The following is a 26,617-nucleotide window of genomic DNA, read 5'->3' on the forward strand; positions in this document are numbered from 1 at the left end:
TGTGAGCTTTTCCTACATTGGAGGTTCCATTAAAACTGAATTTCAACATCTATTCATGCAACTAGAGCGCTAGAGTGTCTCGACCCCCCCACCACCCCCCGACTTTGTTAGCTTTTATATAAAACAGGCCCCTAAATGACCTGAGAGCTCAGCTAACGGATGACTATTGGCCACACCAGTGTTCAATTTGATGTGACCAATAATTGGTCTGAAGGTAAAATCATCCAGAATTTCACAGAGGGATGAATCATCGGAGAATTTGGGGGGCAATATTCCTCAGTATCACGCACATATTGTTCCTGTACTTCAATGCAACTGAAATCTATCATATTAATACTTTCCCGACCCCTTAGATTGATGTTGTGACCACTTAAGGAGGCCTTGACCCACCATCTGGGAACCATCGCCTGGAAACCATAGAGACGCACATGATGTTATACAGTATGTCATGCAAATTTGTAGTCTCATTCCATGTAAAGAGCTACCCCACGGGAACAGGGACATGATTTCAAAGGTAGATTCCGTTTCACGTAGGGAGGAATCACCAGCAGCAAGTAACAGTCTCTAGTTTGTTAAATTAAACAGACGTTGCAATCAGTAATATTCATTGACAGGGACAGAATGTGGTCAGTTTACTGGATTTTTTGTTGTTGTTGAAACATTCAATAACAAGCAGGAAAGAAAAGACACAACCTCTTTTATCACACTTGTTTTTAAGTTGATTTTGGTGCATTGTCCTGTGGACTCATTATGTCAAAATTATTGGAGTGAAGTCTAATTTGTTGAGGAGGGAGTATGTAGAGCAATAAAAGAGATTAAAGTTGTTTTACTGTGATGAAGCTGGCAAGGAATCAGAGAAAGTGAAGGGCAGACTAATCAGCAGAGGGCCACTTCCTGTCTCCATCGAAACCAAGAGAAAAGAATTCATTTTAATTTGATTTAAGATGTAAATAAAATCATACATAGACCTCGGATGTGTAAATATCGGTGATCTGCAACGTGCAATTTTAATGGCTGTGAAGGGGTACCTTCTAACGACAAACATTTTTAAAACTTTTCTGTTGAGAAATGGTTGATAGTTCGTCCAACAAATGAGGTGCTTGAAGAGCTTGTAGGCTGCAAATAAAACCCAAACTGACAATGAATTTCAGCATAACAATGCAAGTTATATCATTTGTTCCTATCAACCCAGCTAGATTCTTGTTGTTCTAATAATGTTCTGACAATATCACGTGTATTTCATTTGGCCAGGAAGTTCTTAATTGTTTCCATAACTTTGTTTGTTAGAGTAGGACATCATTTAAACAAGAAAGTCTGAAAATATTCATTGTGGCAAAACGGTGATAGAAAGTTCATTTATCGAACATTAAAATTTTGTCACGATGGAGCTGTTAAGCTGTTTAAGCTAAGTAAAGATTTGAACTTATCGGAAATATTATCAACGTCCCTAAAACAATCTTATATATTCAAGATTATTACCTCTGACCTCATTAGCACTCGGAGGCAATGCTAGCTAGTGTTGGGGGAATGTTCCCCGCTAGCGATGAAACATTTTCCATTAATATGATATATTTTAATGTGAACATCAGGTTACAAACTCGCAAAAAACAAACGATTTGTGGCTTTTCTAATGTCTTTGAAAGCAGAAGGAGGTAATGCTAACTGGTTCCTTTCATCTGCCAGCCTAGCTTAGCTTAGCTTTACCCGCTGTGTCCTGTGTTAGCTTCCTCAGAGTTGACACGTTTAGCTCGGGTGATAGAGAGTGATTAAATTTGTCGTTTAGGAAATTTTCACGGTTCCTCCACATTTTATCTCGGATTTACAGAATTCACTGTCTGTAAAACATGTTTCCCTTTCAAGAAATTCCACATTTATGGGCACGCTAGCGAGTGTGTGTGGCGACAGTGCGTAGATGTCATGAGTAAGGTCTCCAGTCATGGCCAATTAGGTCAAACTCCAGTTGATTTTAGTCACCAGATGAGGCAGGGGTGGTATATTTTGTTGTTATGCATACATTTCCCCCAGGAAGTAACCGTCATTTGTCTGTCTAACTCAAAAAACTGAATTACTTTGACATTTCCGACAGTCACTGGAAACAGTAAAATCCCTACATCTCCCTTGCGTGTGTTGAGTTTTCCAGTCAACATGACGTTTGTTCTCTTAAGCTGGAATTTGTTGGTTTTTTTTTTAACTGATTTTTATTAATTATGTTTGTGGGCTTCAGCTGTTTTGTTGTTTTTTGACATTGTTTTGTTCTTTTTACCCAGAAATAGAATTCCATCACGAACACTGAGCTGGGAAAAACAAACTTGAATTGATATATGGAACCTATACTTTAAGTTTTCATGAGGAACGCATCTTAGTACGCAGGTGAAAAGTCCATTTGGAGATAAATGAAATGGCTGTTTGCTTTCTTTTATCACAACAGACGGTTTGAGTACCTTCACTTTCACGCACACACACACACAAACACACACACTGAGCCAGCTTTTTTTTTTTTTTAAATTGGTGCCCATTTTCACTCACTCACCCTCAGTCATCGGCGTCCTTTCAAAACCAACCAGGAGGGAACAATCGGCTGATTCATCTACCTTGATGTCACGTTGGCGGGTCCCCTCTCTCACTCTTTTCTTCTCTCCGTGGCCTCAACACCCCGTCCTCTTCCCTCGCTCGCCCAAAACGCTACTCTGCCCCCTCCCCTGTTCCTTCCTCTTGTTTTGGCCCAGTGCACACAGGGGCCCCTGGTTCTTCCCCATCCCAACCCATCCTCAATGGCTCCTCTGTCTGACCCCTACCCCCCTCCTCCTCCTCCTCGAACCCCTCTCTCTCTCTCTCTTTCTCTCGGCTAAACAGGATAATCAGAGCAGCGTCTGATCAGCCGAAGCTCATTATACAGGAACGTACGAGCCTTAATCAGTGTGCATTACCTTACATAACATGATGCTGGATCATTGGAATCACCTGCCACTGCCATTGTGATGGATGTACCAGCTGACATGTGATGCTCCACCAACATCCTGCTGGTTATTTGTGGTGTGTGTGAACAAAAAATATTTGTGATATAATTGTGAGTGAGCCTGCAGATACTGTAGTTTCATAACAGCAACAGTGTTTACAGACAGGTACTGTCTAGACAGTTTAATCTCAAAGGGAGTTAATAAATAGCCGGAGAGCACAAAGGGGATTAAATTAGATCGTACGCTCTGTAAATGGTCGTATGAGAGTTGCTGTGGTGATATATCGCTAAGATTTTCACTTTTAGAGCAGCTTATCGCCTGAAAACCTTATTTCTGCTCGTTTAACATGAGGGAAGAGTGACTTCGAGGTGTACATCAGAGCGTGTCAGGCTGAAGTGACATCAACCGCAGAATGGCGTTTATGACATGAACGCATCGTAGACATGAGACCTCCAGCCAGAGAAGGCAGTAAACACTGCTTTTCAGCCTGCTGGTGTTTGTATTCAAGTACAAATAAGACCTGTTTAATGGCCAGAGATCGTTGATATCAGCATTAAAGGAACCGTCCGTTACTTCTGAGAAGCATTACATTAGTGGACAGTCCAGAACTCACTAGCACTTGTCAGAAAGTCTGTTGTAATTAAAGTGACACTTCAAAAATAATTTTCATTTGCCTTTAAAGTACTCAGTTAGGTGTCTTGATCTCAAAAGGACACTTTCACCCCCTTCATCCCTTCTTGATGACTCCAGAGGTCAGAAAACACTAGCAACATATATTTTAGCTTGAAGCTAACGGAGACCGACAACTAAAACTAGCAAAACTGTCCATAGCTTTAGTTAGCAAACCATTAAGTACATCGTCCATTATAATCCACGTCTTCTTCATCAAGCCGTACGTTCAGTCTCATGGAGATCTTTAAAGGTCCCATGAAATGAAAAGTACAGTTTCTCAGTTGTAATCCTGTGGCCCTGCGTTCCTTTATCTCTTGCTATATGCTTAAAAACCTGTCATAGCTCAGTATCAGAGTATTTTTTTACATCAAAATCAGTCTTATCTTCAACAAGTCCTTCCCTTGCGTCTTGATTTTACTGGAAACACATAAATACGCAGAGTCAAACAGCACTCTTAAGATTCGTGGCCTTTAAGTGATCAAGCTGCGTGATTGGGGAAGTACTACCAAAAAAGTAAAATAAAAATAAAAATAAAAAAGCCAAATAATGCCAAAGTTTACTAATGTCTTCTTAACAGTCCTCAAATGTCAGGAAAAAAAGGACTGCAAGTCTCCAAAACAAAAAAATATCACCGAATGTTACGAGACACACGTTATACGAGTATACGTTGTGTTTACATGCAGTCTACAGCGATACGTTGTAAACTGTGTTATTACTGTAACCGGTTTATAAGAGTTGTGTTAAAGCCAACATTTATGTTTTTATCTGAATAAATACATGTGTCACAAAGAGCGTACGACACACAAAATTCATATTCCGATGCCATGAATTGATATACATTTTGGTGTTGGTAATGCAGGTTGCAATGACACAACCCTCCCGAATCCAACTCAAGTTTCTCCGATCCATGTCAGCATCTACTTGTCGTGACCTTAATCTGATTATTTTGATAACACTTCTGTGGTAGCTGGCGACAGGGAGGTATGAGGAGGGCGGGGCAGTGGTGGAGAGGGAGGCATTGCTAAAATTCCTCTGTGGAGTGAGGAGGATATTTATTGACTGTGTATCATGAGACTAGAAGGCTCCCACCGCTTCAACCACGCACTGCCACCGTCCGAGGACATACACACTTCCAGCGCTCTTCAAACACACCATCCGCCCTTCATCCATCCATTTCAGCTCATCATATCATTTACAGCTTCCATTTAATCTGTGTTTGATTGTTTTTGTCTAAGATAAATGCTCAGGGTTTGTTGTTTAGGTTGCAGTCCTCATGACAAACATGAAAGTTTTTGCCGGTCCAAAGTATAAGCTGAACTAAAAACACACACATTTTGGTGGCAACTTTTTGAAAATAGGCTTATTTATAATCGTCACCAGAGATGAGCAAGAGGATAGAAACCCTTCTCTGCTCTCTCTAAGACCCACAGAGACCAGCTAGTTAGCTTAGCACAATGAATGGGAGTGGATGGTAAGCGTGAGCACACCTCTGCCAAAAATCTATCGATAGTGATCAGGTTCAGGATCTTGATTGAAATAGTGGTAATGTTCCACATCCTCTCTTCCAAAGCTGACTCTGAGCAGTGGCATCAGTTGCTCTTACAGTCCTCAACAAAGGTTTTAATGGTCAGAATGCAGTTTTGTCAGGAACGTTAACTCCAACTTCAGGTTTGATTCTGAAATTACAATATCTCGTAACTTCAAATTGTTATTTTATAATAAATGCTACGCACAGACTAGTTATATCAATGCAGACATCAACAGTTTGGGAGAAAATTTTACTTGATAACTTTAGACAGAGGTATGCCAACCCTTCCCACCCACGATCATTCTTTGTGCTAAGCTAACTAGCAGTCAGCTACTCACTGAGGGTCTCAGCTCCTCCATGCAAAAACAAAGAAGAGAAGGGTATCTATCTTGTTTTCTGGCTCCGTGGAGGATGAAAAATCAATGTAGTTCCAAAGAAAATACATAATCAGTGTATTCCTTTAACACTACTAATGTTTCAGGATTGTCGATCAGATTTGCACCGACAACTGTTGGCAGTGTTTTGGATTTGCGTTGCAATGTGTAAGCAAAAAAGAAAAAGGGAGGTTATTTTGGCTGAAGAAGCTTTTACATCATCATATCTGTGTTCTTCTTTTCACCAACATCAATCTGATTATGAACTTTTAGCTTCCAGAAAGAAGAATAACAAACTTCAGTGAGACAAGTTGTGAAGGCCTTCCAGGCTCTCATGTTGAAATGAAATCACCTTCTAAAATCCAATGTTTCACTACAAAAAAAAAATTGTAAGAAATGATTTACCACTAGGTTGGATAATATTTGGAAAAAAAAAAAGAGGTAAAATGTCTCTGGAATTTTAATTCTTTGGCTATAAACACCACAAGTTTGGTTGTTATTAAAGTTAGCAGCAGCCAAAAGCATTGCTAGCAGGGTGACTGGCCACCCGCTAGAAGAACAGATGTCCTGTCAGAATGTGGGTCTAAACACACAAATTTTTATCTGTCACAGCTGGAAGCACAAAGCACAATAAACTCACTGAAATCAGCCGTTTTGAAACATTTCGTGTTTTTCATTCCCCAAGCCAAAATACGAGCGGCCACCGTGGCGATACCTGTGACAACAGCGCAAGGCTTAACAAAACACCCGCACAGATGATGTCAAATCAAAACAACTGCACAAACACAACACGGGCAAGCGACCTACAGTCTGGAGAATTACAAATATAGGATGGAAAAATGTGACCACACGTTACGTCCTCTGTGCCGTCTAACGTGACTTTTGTCTACGTGTCATTTGACCTTTCAATAAGAAAGACAGGGTCACAAAATCTGACCTGCTGACCTCCCCGCCTATTAAAAAAAAGTCAATAAATGCACCAGATTATATGAGGCGTGAACGGAGCAGGTGGTGAAAACATACACGGCCATTAGCATCTGCTTTCCAAATATTCACTCACACAATGCTGAGTAATTTACACGAAGGTAACAGTGCTTCATCTGCAAGATGCCTCCGCTGAAGGCTGCTGGACTTTAACGCGCTCCACAGCCGTCAGCATGAACGCAATTTAACAGAATCGAGAGACGCACACATGCCAGCCTAAAACCAATTTATTATCTGTACTGACAACAAAGTGCCAGTGTCCTGTGTTTATGTCGGGACTGTAAACAGGCTTAAATGTGTCAGTATATAGGTCCTTGCATTCGGTGGCTTTTGCACTAAGTAGGTCGGCAGTGTTATTATTATCAGTGTTATTATTCCATATCCAATTCTGAAGTCATGAGGTCAAACTGCTTGATCTGATTTCAGTGGAAGGTTTTGGGTTTTTTTTTTTTTTTGTCTGGTACATTTAAGGACAGAATGAGATACGGATAAACAAAGATTATATTCGACAGCTGACAGCTTTAAATGTGATAATACAGGAAGTCTATATGTGTATAGGACACATTTATTATGTTTCATGTATAGCTATTATTTGTTTTCAATTCTTTTTAGACATTTGGGTAGGAGTTTTCAAAAGATACATTAATAAACAGTTAATTAATGCTTAGTTAGCTGTGAATTGCATGTAATGCATTCATGTTAAGTTCAAAGGTATATCAAGATGGAGGATGAACTGGGGGATGTTGGGTCAGGATAGGTGGGTTAGGATGTGTACTGTATACTTCTACATTCATTTACAATACAGGTCACAAAGGGCATTAATAGTTAATAATGCTTAAGTAATGCTTAATTAGCAACCTGATATATAAATAAGTATTCACTCTTATTTACCCAAAATGTAAAGTGTACATTAGTGATAGCTGTACATTTTTCCAAGGCGTTCTCTCATATCAAAGCCATGCGATACTGCCCTTCTGCATTTGATTGAATTACATGTTTTTTTTTTTTTTATCAAGGGTGAAATCAGCCTCCAAGTCTTTCGGCCAGAAATATGGAAAAAAAAGAAAACAAGAAAAAACAAGACAAAAAAGGAAGGCTTTGTACTACATGCTTACCCCTTGTGAAAGGCTGTGGTTGAACCCCTAACAATCATGTTTTACGTCACGAAACCAAGAGTTTTGGATTATTGCTGCGAAAAGTTAACCAAATGATGATAGGAAAATAAAATTAAATAAAAAAAAAAATAGAAAACAGGACAACAAAAACACTTTACAGGAGTCAACCATTACAGCTCAGAGGCTTCAGTCCTGAGTTCGATCCATTCAAACGCCGAGAGCAGCTCATCGGCCTCTCAAGGTTTTCTGGCAGAAAAAACTTTTCTGGCGGAAAAGGCTGACTTCTACCGCCACCGCCTGATCTGCTGATCTGCCAACTCCAACTATATCTGCCTTTTTAGTCACTGCATTACCCATATCAGTTTATCAATATATTTGCATTTGATTGAATGTCTGATATTTGTGCACCATTTATTTTTAATTTATTAAATGTTACTAGCTCGGAGAGCAAATATCTCTAAAGGGACTTCCCGTTTTTTTTTTTTAAAGGTTAAGAAATAAACGTTATTTTGGATGAACGTCTTGATTTTCAAAATAACAAGGAGTGTTGATCAGGATGTCATCACGAGTCCAATTCATGTTGAATTAAATCGAATGAGAACCTATTAAAAGCGGCTGTTGGCGCTCCGGAGTGTTGCTGAGAAACAGTGAGAGCCCGGTGGGCGATCCGCCTGACGGTAAGTCTGTTTTATTACTGCGGGACACTGGGGCCATTACTCAGCAGAAACTGCGTCAGGCGCACATGGAGGCTGCAGCAGCACGTTGGTACAGAGAGGAAGGGAAGGGAGAAATGGGGCGACCACAGGTAGTGTGTGTGTGTTTGCAAACATCCGCGGGAAATGATCTGAAGTGAGATGGAGCGGTAGCGCGCAGGGATAACGGGAGAAGGTGTGGTGTGGACTCTACCTTGTCGTCGAGCGCACCGCCTCCCTCCTGGATCACCCTCACCTCCGCACTCAGCTCCCCGGCCGAGGTTGAAGCATCCTCCTGGCTCTTCCCGTCCTTCTGCACCGAGCTTTCTGCTCCCATGGTTCCTCTTAAGTCTTCTGTCTTTGGCAATTTCTTTTTATTTAACCCCCCCCTAAAAACCAAACGCGACGGCACGACTGAGCGAAGAGTATCCCAGAACCTCCAAATTATAGGAAGTATGTCGAAGCAGCGCACTGGAGTGGCCTCTGGCGTGATGAAGGGAGAGCAAACTCATTTAGAGCACCCACCTCCTCCTCCTCCTCCTCCTCCTCCTCCTCCTCCTTCTCCCGTCACTATCACATGGGGCTCGCGTCGCAGCATCAGTGAGATGCTGATGGAGAGGGAGAGGTGAGATGTGCATGAAAGCAAAGCTGCAAGTTGTGTGCCCATCATTTGATGACATCAGATCAGGAGTTTGGAGCTCAAGTGACAACTGTCCATTAAAAAGTGTAAGGAAGACCAAGTGTGACAAACTAATATTTGCATTATTTTTTTTAAACAACTGTTTTACTGTCATACGCACAATTTAAACAACAGTTTTCCCACAATGAAAGTCTGCGTGTGCCCATCACAATCGAACGTGTGGTTTAAAAGGTGGAAAATATCCATAAGAAATGATTTCTTAAAAACAACAGCACAAGAATACTGTAAGATACAATAAAATAAAAGGATGGCAGAAAATATTCAAATATACAGTGTAAAGTTTAACGCTTGGCAAAGTGCTAGTTGCAGTTTTTGTGAGTTTGCCAGCAGAACCAGAAAATAAACCCCAAAAATAATACGAAGAGAGGGAAAACTACAAAACTAGTGCTCATGTTTAGGGCGAAATACTACGCGTACGTACGTGTGTTGTAAAATGTAAAAGGAGAAGAGAAAGGAGGAGTGGAGAGAGAAGGAGACAATGAAGAATAAGTAAATAAATAATGAGTAGTAACAGGAGGGGACACGGAGAGGGCTACCATCCTATCCAGGGGACATCGAGAGTTTGGGCGGGTGGCTGTGGGTTTCTGGCTTTTGTTACATCATAAAGTAGTTTTCGTTGAAGTCTAAATTATTACGTTTCTCATCTTAACAGAGCTTTTTCATATGGGAAAAATGGAATTCCTGAGATGAGGCTTCATCGGTTCGATCGGACGGCGCAAGTTTGAGCTGCAACCTTTATTGAGATTACTGCCATATCACAGGATATGAAGGCAAGAACATCAAGTATTTGTTATTGCTGGAGTTGGTTTTCTTTTTTTGCATGTGCACTTAAACGGAAAATAACTTTTACTCAAAATACACAAGCTTTCGTCCATGGTGAGATTGTCGTGCCCCCTCTGGCTTCTCTGTACAGACATCTTCAACTGGACGATCTGTCGCTTCCCAGTCAAGTTGAAGATCTCACATTTCAAACATTATAATCAGCTTTAGAAACTAAATGTACTGTCAACAATGTCACAGAATCTCTGTTTGTAATTGGCTTCCTTTGATAGCATCTGGTGCTGGGGGGGGGAGAGAGAGAGAGAGAGACACACACACACACACACGGTGCTCACGTTAAATGTTAATTGCAGGTTGAGCTATGTGCTATTTTGTCTGGAATTTTAGAACGCACAAATTACAGCTTGAACCCTCAAAGCCAAGTTCACACAGGCCTGGATGGAGGGTCCCTCCAGCCAAACAAGAGCCGAACACCCGACAACACCAACACTTGCGATGAGGAAATCCTGCGTTCGAATATGAAAATAATGGATTTTTTTTTTTTATTGGTTTATGACTTGTTAACGAGAGTGCTGAGATTAGGCCCAGTAAATGAAATCGGATGTGCTTCTGATGATTGGTTATTTTTTAATATTTCGTGACGCACTGGAGGACTTGTGAGGATTTGAGGCGACACGAAGACGACCAAAAGTGTCACATCCAAATAAATGACGTCAGGTGTCCCAATCACTTCTGTGGCCGCAGGTGTAAAAAAAAAAATGTAAAAAAAAATCAAGCGCCAAGGCATGCAGACTGTTTCTACAAACATTTGTGAAAGAACGGGCCGCTATCAGGGGCTCAGTGAATTGCGGCGTGCGGCTGTGACAGGACAGCACGTGCCACAAAGTCCAGTCGTGAAATTTCCCTCCTCCTCGTGGTTGTGTGTTTATATTTAAAAAGAAGTGTTCTTAACCCCCTCCTGACATTTGTTTTGGATTCATGACAAGGGTCATGTTTTGATTTAATCAATGATTTATTTTGTGTCAAAATGGAAATAAATGGATGTTAGTATTTTTGTTGTTTTGAATGAAAAGGCCATTTTGTTTTGAATATTACGGTTTTATCGCATTTGGCCTGGCCGACCTCAATAAATGGACTGTTGGCGCATGGGAAGAACTCTTTGTGGCCCTTTTAGATTTCTATGAGTCCCCTGTTCGATGGGTTAAGAGTGGGACGTCACTGGAGTTCACATGCAAGTCAAGGCGGGCGAGCCAATACCGTTGGCAGTAGAGTGCAACTTCACCTGCTTAAATACTGGACAGAAAACTCAAACAAAAAATAAATACATGAAATGTGTAAATATATCAAACAGAAAGGGCGGCGTGGCTCAGAGGTGGAGTGGCCGTCTAGCAACTGAAGGGTCAGTGGTTCAATCCTCACTTCCCCCGGTGACCATGTCAAAGTGTCCTTGAGCAAGATACTGAGCCCCTAATTGCTCCTGATGGCCCTGTGACGGACTGGTGACCCGTCCAGGGTGAACCCCGCCTCTCACCTAATGTCAGCTGGGATAGGCTCCGCCACCCTTAAGCGAAAAGCGGTAGAGAAAATGGATGGATGGATATTTAACTGAAATGAATTTATTCTGTTTCAGCAAAATGAAATGTTAGATGCAAATAATGGCATACAGGGAGGTTTCCCCATAGTGTCAACCCAACACGTAGGCTCTCAGAGATAGCAAACAAGATACTGTCATACGAACGTATAACCTTAGATCGGGGATCGTGCTTTATTAAATTCAACTTTAATTTATGTGCATTTAAATGTACTGGTTTCTGTTGTCTTTTTCTGTCCTCGTTTTCCCGAAAAGTACAATTTATCATATTGTTTTAATTCCCACAAGATGCCTGACAACAAACCAGAATACTCTTCCATTCTGCAGATGACACTCTCCTTTACATGACAGCGATATCCATGTTATTAGCTTGCTGAAAACCAATATTTCTTCATTTTTCCAAAAAGGATGCGATTGATATATTTTGAGGGGATCATCTTCTGTACTACTACAGAACCAGTGGAAGGATCAACAAATCCTGTGAAAACCTGGAGGGATGAAAATATTTCCCTGTATAGCAGCCTAAGACGAATGAGATCGCCTCAGCAACTATTTTAACATCCAACACACAAAAGAGAGTCGAGTTGGAGGAAGAGCTCATGACGTGTTCAGAGAGCCACGAGCTGAATTCGGAACATCCGGACACGAAATCTTCAGCAGGTCTTAAAAATCTTTTGTCTACATGGTAATTAAAAAAAATATAGACGTTGAGAAGTGTGCTGAGAAACTGCAGGCCTGGCAAAAACCTCTGTGGGACAAGATCCTTTGGGATTAGCAAAGAGGCATCTTGTCAATACCTAAAAGCAGGGGCTGCTTACGTTAAATCAAAGAAAGCCTACACACACACACACACACACGACAGAGTGAACCATGATGGAAAAGCTCATTATAGTAGCACACAGATAAATGAGTTAGTAAATGACCTTCAGGCCTATCAGCAGAAGTGCTGATGTCATTTGGAGACGAGGGGCAGAGGAGATTGTCATCATGGCGAAGGCTTTACCGGATGTGTCACGGTCTCCCCTCAGTAAAACCGCAACGTTCAGACACATGGCTTGCTCCAACGCACACGCCATTGCAGGGGCTCGCTGGGTTCACGGTACTCTGATTACTTCACTCTTGCTGCTGTTCTACAGGAAAATAAAACCCCTTGAAGGTTTTTGAACAAAAATTATCGCTTCGCTTGAAAAATGAAATGATTTTATGAGTCAAAACATCTGACTCGTGCGAAACAGATTCCTACAAATTTTAAGTTACATGACAGCAACAATTTGCAGATTAAGGGGATCTTTAAAAAAAAAATCTGTTGAAAAAGAGTGGATATTTTTAAAAAAATGCAACAGTCACTTGTTGAGAAGTTTGTATTCAGATCTTGAGAGGGGGAGTTGAAAAATGTCCCCCCCCGAGGCGAGATGTAGAAACGGAGGGAGGACCCACTCAAACACAGCAGGACATCATCACATTTTGTGACAAGTAACTCATTAAAGTGCTTTTTCAATCAAGAAAAACAACAACACTGCTAAACTTGAACGCAGAACAAACTGCGGGGCAAGACTCAAGTTTCCGCCAAAATAAAACTAATGGTAAAATGAAATCATCGGTTTTTCTTTCATATTGGAGCATCTTGTGAAAAAAGGAGTTTTTAAACAGGGCTTTAACACGCAAAAGTAGTTAATAGAACATGCGAATATTCTGGAAAACACGCACATTGTCCATCTTCACTAAAGCCAGGCATGAAGATACAGTGGATATCCTTCTCTTCTGTGTTACAGCCGGCAGCTGAGACTCCCAGAGACCAGCTGACCGCTAGTTAGCTTAGCACAGTGAAAGTTAGCGCATGGAAGTGTTAGCATACCTTCACCAACAGTCGTCAAGAGCCACATTCAATCAAATTCAAAACTTATCGGCAAAGGTCATTTCTCCAGAATGAAACAGAGCTTCGTCCAAAGTTAACGATCTTTTAAAAAAGAAAAACAGTTGGTGATGGTTTCCCCAGAGATCCTTTGTGCCATTATGTTGTATTTACACTAAACATGGGATGTTTAGAAGGACCTGTCCTTGGTACTGAAGTTAGCCATAGTACAGACGAGTGGGAAAAGACACGATGTTAAACTCATCAAATCAAGTCAGAAGCTCAGCATAAACAACTTGACAAAGCGGGGTTTTTCCATCACATTACAAAGCCATGACGAAGCCCCCTCCTCATCAACACCATCTCTTCAAATCTGTCATCAGCTGCAAACAAAAGGGTTCAGTCTCTCCGTCTATCTCACACACACACACACACACACAGTAAATAGGCTGTAAAAGTACTACTGTATCAACGCTTACATTCCTGCAGCCGTGACTGTACTTTAAGAGCCAGATCCTGCCTGGTGGACACTCACAATAACAGACTTGGCAGGTGTGGAATGCCAACTACGACTGACACACACATGTGCACACATGTACATTGGCTCCATGTTGCAAACCCAAACACCTCATAATGACAGATGCTACACCCTGGGGTGCTTCTGGAGGGGCAGAAGGGATGCCCCCTCCCCCCACCCGACCCCAATCACTGGCTTTCAGAAACGCCTCCAACACAGGTGCCTCCTTCTGTGGGCGTAGAGAAACATTCAGGGAGAAAAACAGGAAAGTTTTAGTAAAGTTTAGATAAGTGCGAGGAGAAGTGTGGTTCCCTTGTTCACTATTCAAGTAGTAATCGTAGTAATAATCATTTAACTACTACTATCAAATTTCCCTAGATACAGTAAGTATGTATATGTGTGTTATGTTAGTGTGTAATGTCATGACCTGTACAGCCTCTGCAACCGTGTGTGTGTTGCATTATCTGTCTTGTTTTGATGTGTGACATAAAAACAACTTTAATCTAAAATAACTGCACATTGCTCACAATTACAAGACCCTCAACACGTGTATTTTTTGCCTGTGATGCAACTCCACATGAAATTTAGAGATGTAATTATGTTCAAGTAATTACAAATCTGTGATGACATTATTTTAATCACTTACCCACATTTTTTGTTGTTGTTACGATGACATGGTTTGGTTTGGTTTGGCCCCAAATGTGTGTGTGTAAATATACATAATTATCTAAAACCAAAAAACAAAACAAAACACAAACACATACTTTTGGAATCAACTTTTCATATATTTTATGAAAGGCACACGGTTTATATTTGACATACAAATGCTTTTCAAGTAGAACAATACAAAATAATGTAGCTACACTGAGCACACATTTTTGGTTTCAACTTGGTGAACAAATCTTGAACCACAGTTGCAGTCCCAGCTGACGTCCACTGTTCTTTTTATCAGCCCACCACTTTATCACACAGCTACCAGGGCAGCTTCTATTGTACGACGGTTACATTCAGCATTCAGGTCGCAAATCAGTCACGACCTGAGTGTGAGCGAGGGGAGAGGGCCGAGTGGGCTCCTGCATACAAATGGTTTCCTGCAGTTTTCTATGGCTAGGGTGGGCCGCCTCGCCCGCCTTTATGGTACACAAGAAGTACAATTCAATGAAACGTAGTGTTAGCTTCTGAAATGGTACAGGTGCACATTCACACAGGAGATGTCCCATGAACAATTCATCAATCAGGATGTGAGCAGCTGATCAGTTCTGCTACACCAAGACACAAATAACAGGAACTCCGGCTGATGTATAGCCTTAAAGCAATCACTCATTATTCCACCATTATTCTTCAAGGAGTTTTGCCCTTAATCCAAAAAAAAAAAAAGACAATATTCTGACTAGGCTGTTCATATGGATAAAGAAAACAATTACAATAAACGAATAATCTTGTTTGCACGGTAAGGCTTATCAGAATGAAATCAGAGAAACTTGAGGGGCGGAGCTCAACGTCACTTGCATTTCAGGTCAAGTATTGCGAGATTAATTTCTTGTCTGTCTGCATGTGATGTTATGTGTAACGACTGTTTTCTTACTTTGCTATGACCTGTCTCAGGATTAATACAATTTTCAATGTATTTCGGGGGCAAACGTTTATGTCTTGTCAGAATTCTTCAAGGTAGCATGAAGCTAGCACATTTACGCATCTGGCTTTAAATTCCTTTCAAACACCAGCCCAGCTCAGGATGCATATCCCTGAAGAATGCTCCTAAAACCCAACTAATAGCATCACATCGGATAGGTCTTAATCGCAAAATGCAAAATTCAGAAAGAAAAGCAAGAATCCAACTGGAATATATGGTTTGCAGGACTCTTGTCGAACTTGGAACGTTGCCATGTCCAGAATAATGGTGGAATACGAGTGTGCATGTAAACATAGCTGAGGGCTAGGAGAGCAGCGCAGACGTTCAGCAGTACCCAACGAGTCAGAGATGATACGTTAATACTACATTGGCTAATTTGTGCGTACATCAGCAATTTAGTTCAATAAATACACAACCTGTTGCAAATATTAACAAGCTTAAGACATGGATAAAAAGGAGCACCATTGTAAAAAATATGCTTTGCACTGATACTAGTTTTTGAGGACTAAAAGAGAACGACATATCAAACACGACAAAAGCATACACGTGCAGCATTAATGGTCAGTTTGGTTTATCACGCAGATGTGCAAATCGAGCATGAATGTGATGCTTCAGTGGTGTGTTATTACCAGGGTGTGTTACGACGATGTAGGCAGCTGGTGGGAGGAGTAGCAGAGCATTTCCTGTCAAAGGTGCAGGCGATAGATGATGGTGCAGGCCTGAAGTTGCCGATCCAGAGAACAGAGCCAGCAGCTTGGACAGAAAACAGGATGTTGGATTTAACTCTGTGTGTGTGTGTGTGTGTGCAGATTCGTAGACTGGAGCTTTGGCACTTGGTGAATGAGATTGTAAAGTGAAAACTCCAGGGAGGAAATAAAGCTCTCATGAAACGAGTTATGTGGATAATAGTGACTTCTCCACGGCTCAGACTGACAGTCCTCATGAGTGACAGACTGTACTGACGGAGTTTTTCTGTTGACGCATGAGATCTTACCTATGAGGATACTGAGACGAGACCGTACTCAGAAGAGCCCAGAGATCTCCTCTGTGACCGGGTCAAGGTCAATGTCGTAGAAGCAGGGTCGAGTTGGCAGGCCGGGCATGGTGCTCATCTGAGACCAACACAGCACAGCAGAAGGAAACAACTTTAGGGTCGGTGTAACAAGAAAACAAATTTAAAACAGACAAACTGACCTTGTCCACGTATAAACAATCAGTCTTCATTGAATGAGTGTGGGCATTTGGAAGCGCTACATTGCCTGGATCTAATTGTTAAACTAACTCCAGCAGCTGCTTTAGATCAGTGTTGCATCTCTGAAGTTCTAATAGCAGTGTAATTGAACACAGAGGGAAATAACATGGTAAGATAACAATTAAGATAATAACTAAAACATATTATCCTTCACCACAACACAGCTGACCAGAACCTACTAAGATTCAGACCTTGATGAGATCAAGCCCCGCAGCTTCAAGGACTATAATCTGGACTCAGCAGACAGATGATCAAGCTCCACCTCAGCAGCGATGAATTCAAACGAAGTCAATGGCTGCTTTGTTCTCATTTAGAATAAGTAGGTCGGTGCACAGATGCCAGACAGAAACAGTCCTCTTCCTGAGTTGATTATAATCAAAAAAGGGTGTCAAGAGTGGATGATTATCAATGAGGAAAAAATGTCTGTGTGACAATCCAAAAGAACTTTGCTACCATAACCAGCTGGTAACCAACGTCTACCACTGAGAGCCACTGAGAGCCCTGTGCTGTGTTGAAACTGATTAAACAGGAGGGGAATAATGTCATTTTTGAGGTGGACAGGGGAGAGCATGTGAACCAGGCCTTTACAGGGCCTGATATTGACAGCATGTGCTTTGAGCAACAGCGTAATTGAATGCATTTTTCATTGGTTCTACGTGTCAAACGTAATTGAAGTAACTAGACGAGGCCATGACAGGGTTACACGGCAAAAAACACACCGTATCATTGATCAAAGGCAAACGTCTGTCTCATAAAACACTTTCCTTTTCTCCAAAACCAACTAAACCATCCCATCCGAGCTGAAAGGTAAATTATCTCGCTCTTCAGACGGAGAGCGACATTCTTCGCATGCCTCCCTCCTTCTGACCCAGGGCTAGTTTTATGGGCCCATTAGTGGAAATGAGACAGGAGGAAGTGACCGGCCAATTTCCCGTCGAAGGAAATGCAGCCCTGCAAGTAAATAAAGGCACAGACACAGGACGACATGCTTACAGATGCCAACTACTCCGTCTTACTGTCTGATGTTACAGCGTCCTGGCAGATGACTCCAGCTGTGAGCACACCGAATGGAATTCAACATGACATCATAATCTAATGGACTACATTAGAACCACAATGACGACCCAATTCCTGGTTCTCCTTGTAAGACAAGTTCACACCACAGAGCTTTCAAAGTCATCAGACTGCTGTGGATTTCCTGCTACACGACTGAGCCGCTCCAGAAGGTCACATATTAAAACATCATTCATCTGACGAGTCAGTCCGGTCGCCAGTAAAACACAAGTGACACAACAGTGTGGATGCCTTGGAGAAAAATAGTACTCCAAGTAATTTGTCACCTAACATGATTTGAAGGGAGCCACCACACAAGAACACAATGTCCTTCAGGTATGACAACATCGGTCAATGTTGTAAACGCATAAACAAAAACAACTTCTGCTTTACTCACGGATGACCCTCAAAATATTGTTCCTACTAGATACCTGGGAGGTGTCTGTGGCGCATCAGTGAGTCTCTAAGCTTGTTTGTGTCTCTGAGCAAACTCAGAAACACCTCTTACCTGGAGCGTTTGTTGACAAATTATTAAAAACTATGCTTTGGAAAATTGAGGGCTAATAGGAATGTGAACTTCACAGGAGTTGTGACATCGCAACGTGTGACTGTACCAATAACGTCGCTCTAGAAAGTTAAACGACAACATTATCCCCTGGGAGGAATGAGGAGGTCCGGCGTGATGCGATAAATGAAGGAGGAAGACGGTGGAAGAGTTTCTGTTAAGCTGATTCAGTTAATCATCACCCCTCACTAGACTCCACATTACAGATGACACTGCAGGACATCGAACCCACGGGCAGGTTAATCCTGCAAACATTTAAAATTGCTCTAAACAAACACGCAAACAAAAAAAGTTATTTTCTTTCATCTTGGAGGCATTAAGTACCTGTTTATACACTGGAAAAAACATCAAAACAAGTAACTCAAATGTGAGGGTCTCAAATGCAACACCATAAAATGTGATGTTCTGCCAGCATTGCTCTCCCGCCTGAGAAAATGCTGAAACTCCCCAAAACACGCAACACTACAAGGCTAAAGTTGGACACTCCGCTTGGCCACATAAGTCCTTCTATTATGCTCGAACACAATGTGCCTTTGTTGGGGAATACCCTTGAGGAGACGATATAGCTGGGGGTCTACCCCCCACTGATTCTGTCACGTTCAACAGACAGCCAACTCTTACTCGAGGAGAGGACTGAGAGGATTATGGAATGTGTTCTGAAAAGTAAACACTTGAACGAGTTAAGAGCAATACAGTGAGAGAAATGCCAAAATGGCAGCCACTCAGTTTAAATATTTCATCCAAATTAAATGAGTGTTTATCTAAAGACGAGAGCAAGAGTGAGAGTGAGAGGGTTGAACCTGCGTGATGAGACAAAACACTCAGGTGTAGTCTGGACTGACCTTGAGCGTGACAAGATAAAACATCAGAGAGTAACAAGCTTATGAGGAGATAAACGTGCACTTTGGGCTGATAATATAACCGAAGTCAGTCCAAATAAATGAAGATCTATTTTCATCGTGGCCTTTCCACCAATCTTTAACTCCATGAACATTAACCAGGTTGTGAGCATGAACTGTCCCGCCAAGGAGGGGCTTCATAAATCTGGGCTGTTTAGGGCTTGTTGGTGCTGGAGTGGAAGCAGCTCTGACGGGATATGAACTCGACAGCAATCTATTGTTCTGGTTGTGACCCCTCCCTCACATTTCAAAAGAATGACATCAGCCCCTTCCTGATTCTGAAACCTGCAATGACCCCTTACCTCCCCTCTCTCCCCAGCCCTCGACCCCCCAGCTCACCCTCTCACTGTCCCAGGATTGTTCTTGGATAGATCGCTCCACCTCTTGGATGCACGTTCTCAGTCATATATACTGTTCACATTCATTTATAAATAAACACCTTTCAGGCAGTGAAACTAATACCTGCTGGGTCCTATCATGACCCGTTCCAACAAGCAGGCAGCTTTCTCCTGCCTGTATACAAATGTGTAATTTGATGCTGGAATTTTCTGTCAGGACATCAACTACCATTGTACGGTTGGCTGATATGTCACATTCCAGCGATGATTTCCGATATTCTTGCGTGGTTCATGGCGTCACTCTCTGATGAGCAGCACGGACCATTGGCAAGGACCATTTCTACATGCAGAGCAGAGATTCCTCAGCTTGCTGATACTGTTGTTTGCATTAGTTTACACGTGCAGTGGTTTAAAATGATGTACTACTCACGGATGGGTTCAACCTCATATCAGTATGTTTGACTCGATCAGCCTCCCCCCCCTTTCTTTGTCAAAGTGCTGTACACAACTTTGGAATGATTTCATATGGTTAAAAAAAGCAGTTATCAATATTGGCATTGGTTAAGTTTTAATACAGATGCAATATTGAAGATGAATGACCTGCAAAAAAAAACTATTTGATTGTCTCTGCATGTCAGAGTGATAGATGGAAAGCTGTCTGATGCTAAGATCAGTGTCAACCAGCAACTAAACTACCTGAAACAATGTGGCCTCTGCACTTGTCAGAAATCAGTACAATTAACCTCTTTCACAAGTTATCTGTCTGACATGATAAAACAGAAGTTGGGTGGTTCTTAAGCCAACTACAACTTTAAACATTCACTCTAAATATCAGTCTGGGTGAGAGACGCTAAGCTAGAGAGTTCAAAGAGCTCAGAGACTCCCTTTGGGTTAGGAGTCACAGTTCAAGGGTCGTCAATGTGCCAGTGGCTCCGCGGGCCACGGCAGATCAAAGGCTGGCTTGAGAGACTGGGCAGACGCCACATTAAGCCACTGCCACCCCTTCCCAGCATGCCCGATGTTTGACACCTCTGCCTGGGCCTATCAAAGGACGGCCCCTCGGGGCACTCTGGTGAAACAGTGGGAGGCGAAATAGTCAGGAACCTGCTTTCTTCCTGCTCAGGCCATTATCAGCAGAGAGGCTCCATCCAGTCCAGTAAAAGCAGGGGACGAACCATGAACACTGTTCATAAACGAACTCACGAGAAAGAGGAAGATAAAGGATGTCATAGATGCCAGAGCCCCACTACGCTGCCTGAATCAAGTCAAATACACTGAACCTCACAGCAAACAGCAGAGCATCTGGCACAGGTGAAGTCGACTGTAAAAAGGGCCAAATTGTCAACATAATCTCATCATCTTTGAACTCTGGCAAAGTTGCATTAATGCAGTATCAGAAATGTGGGTTAAAGTGCATGAATTAACACTGTCCCTGGCATGTAAGTGACTGACAGTATAAACATTTTACATACAGTTTACAACACTGATCACATCTTTGTGGATCCAGCATTTAAAAAAAACAACAAAAAAACAAAACTGTGGAATCAGCAAAGCACAGATTTAAATTTTGCTTTGGTCTGCTGTTCCTGAATTGTTTCAGATCACGTACCGTTCCCACAAGAGGGTAGATGAAGCCAGCTCCCATGCTCGCACGAACGTCTCTGATGGGCAAAACAAATCCGGTGGGTGCACCCTTCTTTTCAGGCATGTGGGACAGGGACAAGTGGGTCTTGGCCATGCAGATGGGCAGTGAACCAAAGCCCTTTTATATGAAAAGAAAAAGAGGGTTCAGTACGTGGCTGCATAGAAGAGACAGACAGGCAGACAGTGAGAGACGCTAGCTGCGTGACTCCTGTGAATGTGTCGAGTCAGATGGTTTTGTCGAGGCGCTGATCTCACCTGCTGATTGTAGTAATCGATCTTGGCCTCGGCTTCCGCCGACAGCTCAATGTCATCTGCTCCGTAGACTTTTTGGGCTATTGTTCTAATCTTCTCCACTACTGGCATCTGTGAGAAAGACATCAGACACAGGTATGAGAACAGATGAGCGGTCAGTGTGTGAATGCACATCTGTGTTTCAGAATTCCGCCTTGCTGCTGAGATCATCACATTTCTTTGTGTTACTAAATTGGGATCTCACATCACTTGAAGAGGACATAACACTGCCATGTTAAATATCACAAAACAAATATATTTATTAAAAAAAAGACTTTTGAAAAAAAAGAAGCAGCAAACAGTAAAATATAATTTAAATAGTGATGATGGAAGGCGATATGACATCATCAGATCCAGATCTAGATCTCGTATTCAAGTTCTATTAAACCACTAGATTTGAACCAAATCCATATAACTTCAGTAATCCTGTGTCGATCGTCACATGACTTCTTTAGTGATTAATTTAAAGGTGGGAACTGTGCCCCGTGTCACAGCCAGTGCCCACCCTACCTCCTTCACACGTGACCCACTGGCTCCTCTCATTCAGATGGTGTAAATTTTAATAAATGCAGCCCATGTTGTTAGTCACCCCCCCCCCCCCTTAACTACCTTGCACCGTAAACTTGGTACATTGGATTATTGGATGTAAATTAGGTTTATCAGATAAGTACAGCACTGCTTTTGTACTCCTATTGTTGGACGCTCAGTGGGAGAGCACATGCATACTGTAAATGCGTGTATTCAGCACATCATAACAAGATAAGTTAATTTGAGTCACAACTTCCCAGACACACTAACTCAAACCAGCTGATGTTATTACTTCGGCATTCTCTGGCTTCCCTCCAAAAGAAGTCCTAATTAATGCAAACAAAAAGTGTCCACAAGTGGGAAAAAGACATGTTGAGATACTGCCATACATAGACCAGGAAGTTGTCTTTGTTATGACACAAGGCCGACTCTCACCTCTATGTCGTAGAGGAACTGGAAGTTGCTGGGTCTGCTGGCTGCGTCTTTCACTGCTTGGGCCAGCTCTACTGAGCCGTGTCCGCCCTGTGACCAGTGGTGACACGGCACAGCGTCAGATGCGCCGCACTCTTTGGCGATCTGACACACAAGGTCAATCTCTGCCTGGGTGTCTGTCCTGAAGGATCGGCAAGAGGAATGACTTAGTAGCATCAGACCGACAAGTTAATGATTTAGGACAAAGAAAAGAACAAACTGTCACATCTTACTTAAAAACGTTGAGCGCCACCACTACTGGTACCCCAAACAGATGAGCTATCTCGATTTGCTTCCTCAGATTGCTATGGCAACCACCTGTAACTAAGGAGAGATTCTGGGGGGGGGGGGGAAGAGAGAGAGAGAGAGAGAGAGAGAGAGAGAGAGAGAGAGAGAGAGAGAGAGAAATGGGGTGTATAAGTCAAATTGAATCGCCTCTGACAGTGAATGCAGCTGACAAAAGTATAAATCATCCATAAGATTTTTTTTTGGACAACATACTGCACAAAGGACAAACAGGCTGTATGTCCAGTGGGCAAACAAATTGCCTGTTAAATTGATCTGAAATAGTTGAATTTACTGCCGACTGACAACACTGAAATATACAACCGAATGCTTTTGGCACCAGCTAGAGATGAAACTGTTCTTAATCCTCTCTTCAAAACAAGAGCACTTCTTTGTCACGTTATCAGTAAAAAGGGATTACATCTTGGAAACAAAGTAGCAAGTCCGTTATTTTACTTTTTTTTTTTTACTCGTTGCCATGGCTAGCTTAAAAAAAAACTGAAACTGTGGTTGCAAATTTCCAAATAGTTATGTAGATAAAATGACAACGTATTACAGATCTACATAGCTACGTTCTTGCTTCGATTGTTTTTCAAACTTTACACAATTAATCCTAAACACTTCTATGGAAAGTACTACAAGCTATGAGGTCCACGACTGTACAGTCTGAAGAAATGTAACACATCCATGTTACATTTACATCCCGCCCAGTAAACTCAGGGTGCATTTATAGATATTCTCGATTTAAAAACACATCCAGGTATTTAATTCTCGCATACACAAAACCGACATCCTATATTTTTGGAACGCACGGCGATATGTTCTCAATTTGATGTCATACTTGAACAGTATGTTAGTCCTCGAGCACAGCCGGTGACTGCACATCCTTGAATACGGTCTCTTACATAAAGAGCCATAAAGAACCCTGACAAGACGCGACAGCGATGACATAAAATATGGCAGAAGAATGCTGGCACACAATCGGAGCCATTTGGAAAATTAAATATTGGTTGCTGTACACTGACAATATAGAACCCCAGATGGAAAAAAAAGGAAACAGTTACCAGTACCTTTACTGCCAAGTACTTAATGCATTAATTCTTTGTACTTGCAAAAATATATGCTGGAACAATGAAAACTTACTTTAAATGGTGTCATTGCCTTTTTACCCAAAAGGTTTTATGGCATCTGACAGGTTTATCACTTCTTTGACGTGGTATATTGGTAACATTTGATATCATTATTCCTGGCGAGGTAACATACTACCATCACTAGAATATACTGCAGGATTCTGGTTGTGTCCTACTGTGCACTGCTATCATCTGTTTCTGTTGACTACAACGTGTAGAGCTCCAGCTGTACTGCCAAGCTCATTAACAGCATATTGTACAGCTACTCCTTAGTTTGACCACAGTAATCCAATTGTGCAGTGTGTGTGTGTGTGTGTGTGTGAGAGTGAGAGAGAGAGAGAGAGAGAGCACGCGCACACCCCCAGGCCCAGCGCAGTAGAGCCATACAAGTCTCATAAATTCATTTCCCTGGCTCTGTTTCCCCAACTACTTCTGGTTCTCGTTACAGGCTATTATTTACTCAGCTGAATCTGCCTGAGAGACCAGTGATTCGAGCCAGATATGGACGTGTGCTAGCGCGTGCGCACACACACACGCGCGCACGCACACACACACACACACACACCAAATGAAACCCACCTCCGTTATGTTAAAGCCGACTTTACCGAAAACCACATTTGAAGGTCCTGTCTGCGCAGTTAACCGTGTTAGTGGTCGATTTATTTATGCCTACAGGTTAGAACGTTACTTCTTTTATTGCATCACACACAAATATGTCAAATAAGGTATCATTTCCCATCATTTAGTGGCTGGGACGCCACATACTCAGCTTAAAGAATAAACATGGGATACATGTGTTTTTGAACATCAAGGGTCGAGGATGCTGAAACGCCTGCCATGGTCATGTGATTTCCAGCTGTCATGAGTTCACTCCAAAACACACAGGCATGCCACCAAACAATGTTATATCCATGAGCACATGGAGGTTTCTTAATTCCAGCCTTGCCTTGACTAATGAGTTTAAATAGCGGTAATTCTCTCTTAACCATCTTGACCTTTACCACCAAATGTAATAAAACAGGTCTGGGCAGCTATTTTAATGACTGATTGGTGATGTCACAGCCCTCAGGTCAACATCGATTAATAAACCATGAACCCGGCTTCATGTTAAGTGTTTATATTTGTGTGTTTGTGCATGTGTGTACTCATACCTCATTAATGTATTCTTTGGGAAGAGGAGTGCCTGCTGACACCTGACAACAGAAACAAGACATGAATTGATCACAGCCATACATGCAAACACAAAATACTCTATCCTCAATGATTATAGCCTTTTATAAATAAATGATTTATTTATAGAAGGCCTCTCAATGAACTCAAGGCATCTTCACAAGTGAAAATCGAAGGCTAAAATACTGAATTCAAATTGTTTAGAAGCGTTTCTGTGGAACCAGTGTGTCGTGGTCACTTACGTTTGGGCCTCCGCCATGCATCTTTAGCGCTCTAACAGTTGCAACCAGCACCACCACATTGGGCCTCAAACCCGAAGCCCGACATTTGATGTTGAAGAACTTCTCCATCCCGATGTCTGCTCCAAAACCAGCTTCAGTTACTGCGAGTTACAAGATGGGAATATTTTTATAGGAGCTCGGCGAAACACAAGCGTAGTAAGTATCAGTTTGGATAATCTAAGTATATTTGAATAAGCAACATTTGTTGGCATGTTTCCTTTTGAAACTCGCAGCACCAAGCAGAGAGAGAAAGTAGAGAAGCTCCACTAACAGTCCGAGCCCAAGATGACTTCATCCACATGTGAGTTCAGTCTGTTATCTTTTAAGAGAGGATACGGGTCCAACACAGTAACACACTGAGTGATGGCTTCGCTGTGGGCTCCCAAAGACAGAGGGCCTCTGATATGGGCGGCCTAACACACTGGCCTCTTGAATGGGCTCCAAACAAAGCAAATAGTCCACCTGGAAGGGCAGTCTTGTAACGATAAGGTTTCCTGTTACTTGTTGAGTGGGATGTGTGAGACACCACTGTACTACAACACTTGCTGGTAGTCTTATTTCATACCAAACCTGTTTCGGGAGGTTTTATCAACTTTCTGGTGTGTTTTCCCAAGTCCTCATTTAGTCTAGTTAATACACCTGAGCTCTGTGGGGAAAAAAACTATTACTTCATGTACAGAAAAAACACATCTGAGCCTGTGTCTAAACAAACTGTGGTGCAGTTGTCTTGTGAGTAGCGAGGATCGGGAGGTAGCCTTCCCTTCTAGTGCTCTGATAACACAACATGAAACAACCACAAGACTTCAAGACAGGTTTTATGTAATATACAAGACATGTGACACGATTATCAATGAAATCCAGTGGAATTATCGGGATTAGTGGACTCTTTGACCAGAGAAGACAGACACCCCTCTGGCCAGCAAATACAGTGATTTCCTGTCAGAAATGTAAAGTATGTGGACAGTAAAGTAGATGGTTTACTAAACTACATGTGATTTGATCTGAAAACTCTAAATGCATTTGCAACAGCCAAACCACACTTAGGGGAAAAAAAAAAAAAAACCTCTCAAAAAATGCCTAGAAAACATTTTCATAAGAAAGCTTGTAACATTCCTTTACTTTAGACTTAGATTTGCACTTGCTCTTTGCTTCTTTTAGTGCACTGTGTAATTTCCTGTGTTTGATTTATTTTACAAGTTTTTGTTGTAGTTTGAGTTTAATGCCCTTCTTATGAAATGCATTGTGGTTTTTATTACCTTCTCAATCTACTCTTTCAACATGATTTTAGTATTCTTCTAGTACGTTTTCAGTGCTC

The 26,617-nt window shown here is 41.9% G+C and overlaps 2 protein-coding genes across 4 annotated transcripts in view; both read right to left on the bottom strand.

Annotated features, from left to right (window-relative positions):
• Positions 1-8,825, bottom strand: part of akap12b (A kinase (PRKA) anchor protein 12b) — a 59,928-nt gene extending 51,103 nt beyond the window's left edge. The window contains exon 1 of one of the 2 annotated variants that reach the window (XM_086189912.1): positions 8,537-8,825. In XM_086189912.1, the coding sequence (XP_086046038.1) occupies positions 8,537-8,659 (123 nt within the window). In that variant the 5' untranslated portion in view covers positions 8,660-8,825. Of the gene's footprint in view, positions 1-2,530; positions 2,657-8,536 lie in introns of those variants that run through there. The other variant, XM_086189913.1, reaches the window with a different exon arrangement.
• Positions 8,826-14,540: 5,715 nt separating this feature from the next.
• Positions 14,541-26,617, bottom strand: part of mthfd1l (methylenetetrahydrofolate dehydrogenase (NADP+ dependent) 1 like) — a 34,754-nt gene continuing 22,677 nt past the window's right edge. For both annotated transcript variants that reach the window (XM_086189434.1, XM_086189435.1), the window contains 8 exons: positions 25,264-25,403; positions 25,003-25,044; positions 22,670-22,773; positions 22,401-22,578; positions 21,402-21,509; positions 21,112-21,264; positions 16,390-16,507; positions 14,541-16,148 (listed from right to left, as the gene is read on the bottom strand). In XM_086189434.1, coding sequence (XP_086045560.1) covers positions 16,418-16,507; positions 21,112-21,264; positions 21,402-21,509; positions 22,401-22,578; positions 22,670-22,773; positions 25,003-25,044; positions 25,264-25,403 — 815 coding nt within the window. In that variant the 3' untranslated portion in view covers positions 14,541-16,148; positions 16,390-16,417. The remainder of the gene's footprint in view (positions 16,149-16,389; positions 16,508-21,111; positions 21,265-21,401; positions 21,510-22,400; positions 22,579-22,669; positions 22,774-25,002; positions 25,045-25,263; positions 25,404-26,617) is intronic.

The sequence above is a fragment of the Aulostomus chinensis genome, chromosome 20 (genome assembly GCF_037954235.1).
Source record: "Aulostomus chinensis isolate RoL2024-O1b breed Wild chromosome 20, RoL_Achi_v1.0, whole genome shotgun sequence".
NCBI classification, from domain to species: domain Eukaryota; kingdom Metazoa; phylum Chordata; class Actinopteri; order Syngnathiformes; family Aulostomidae; genus Aulostomus; species Aulostomus chinensis.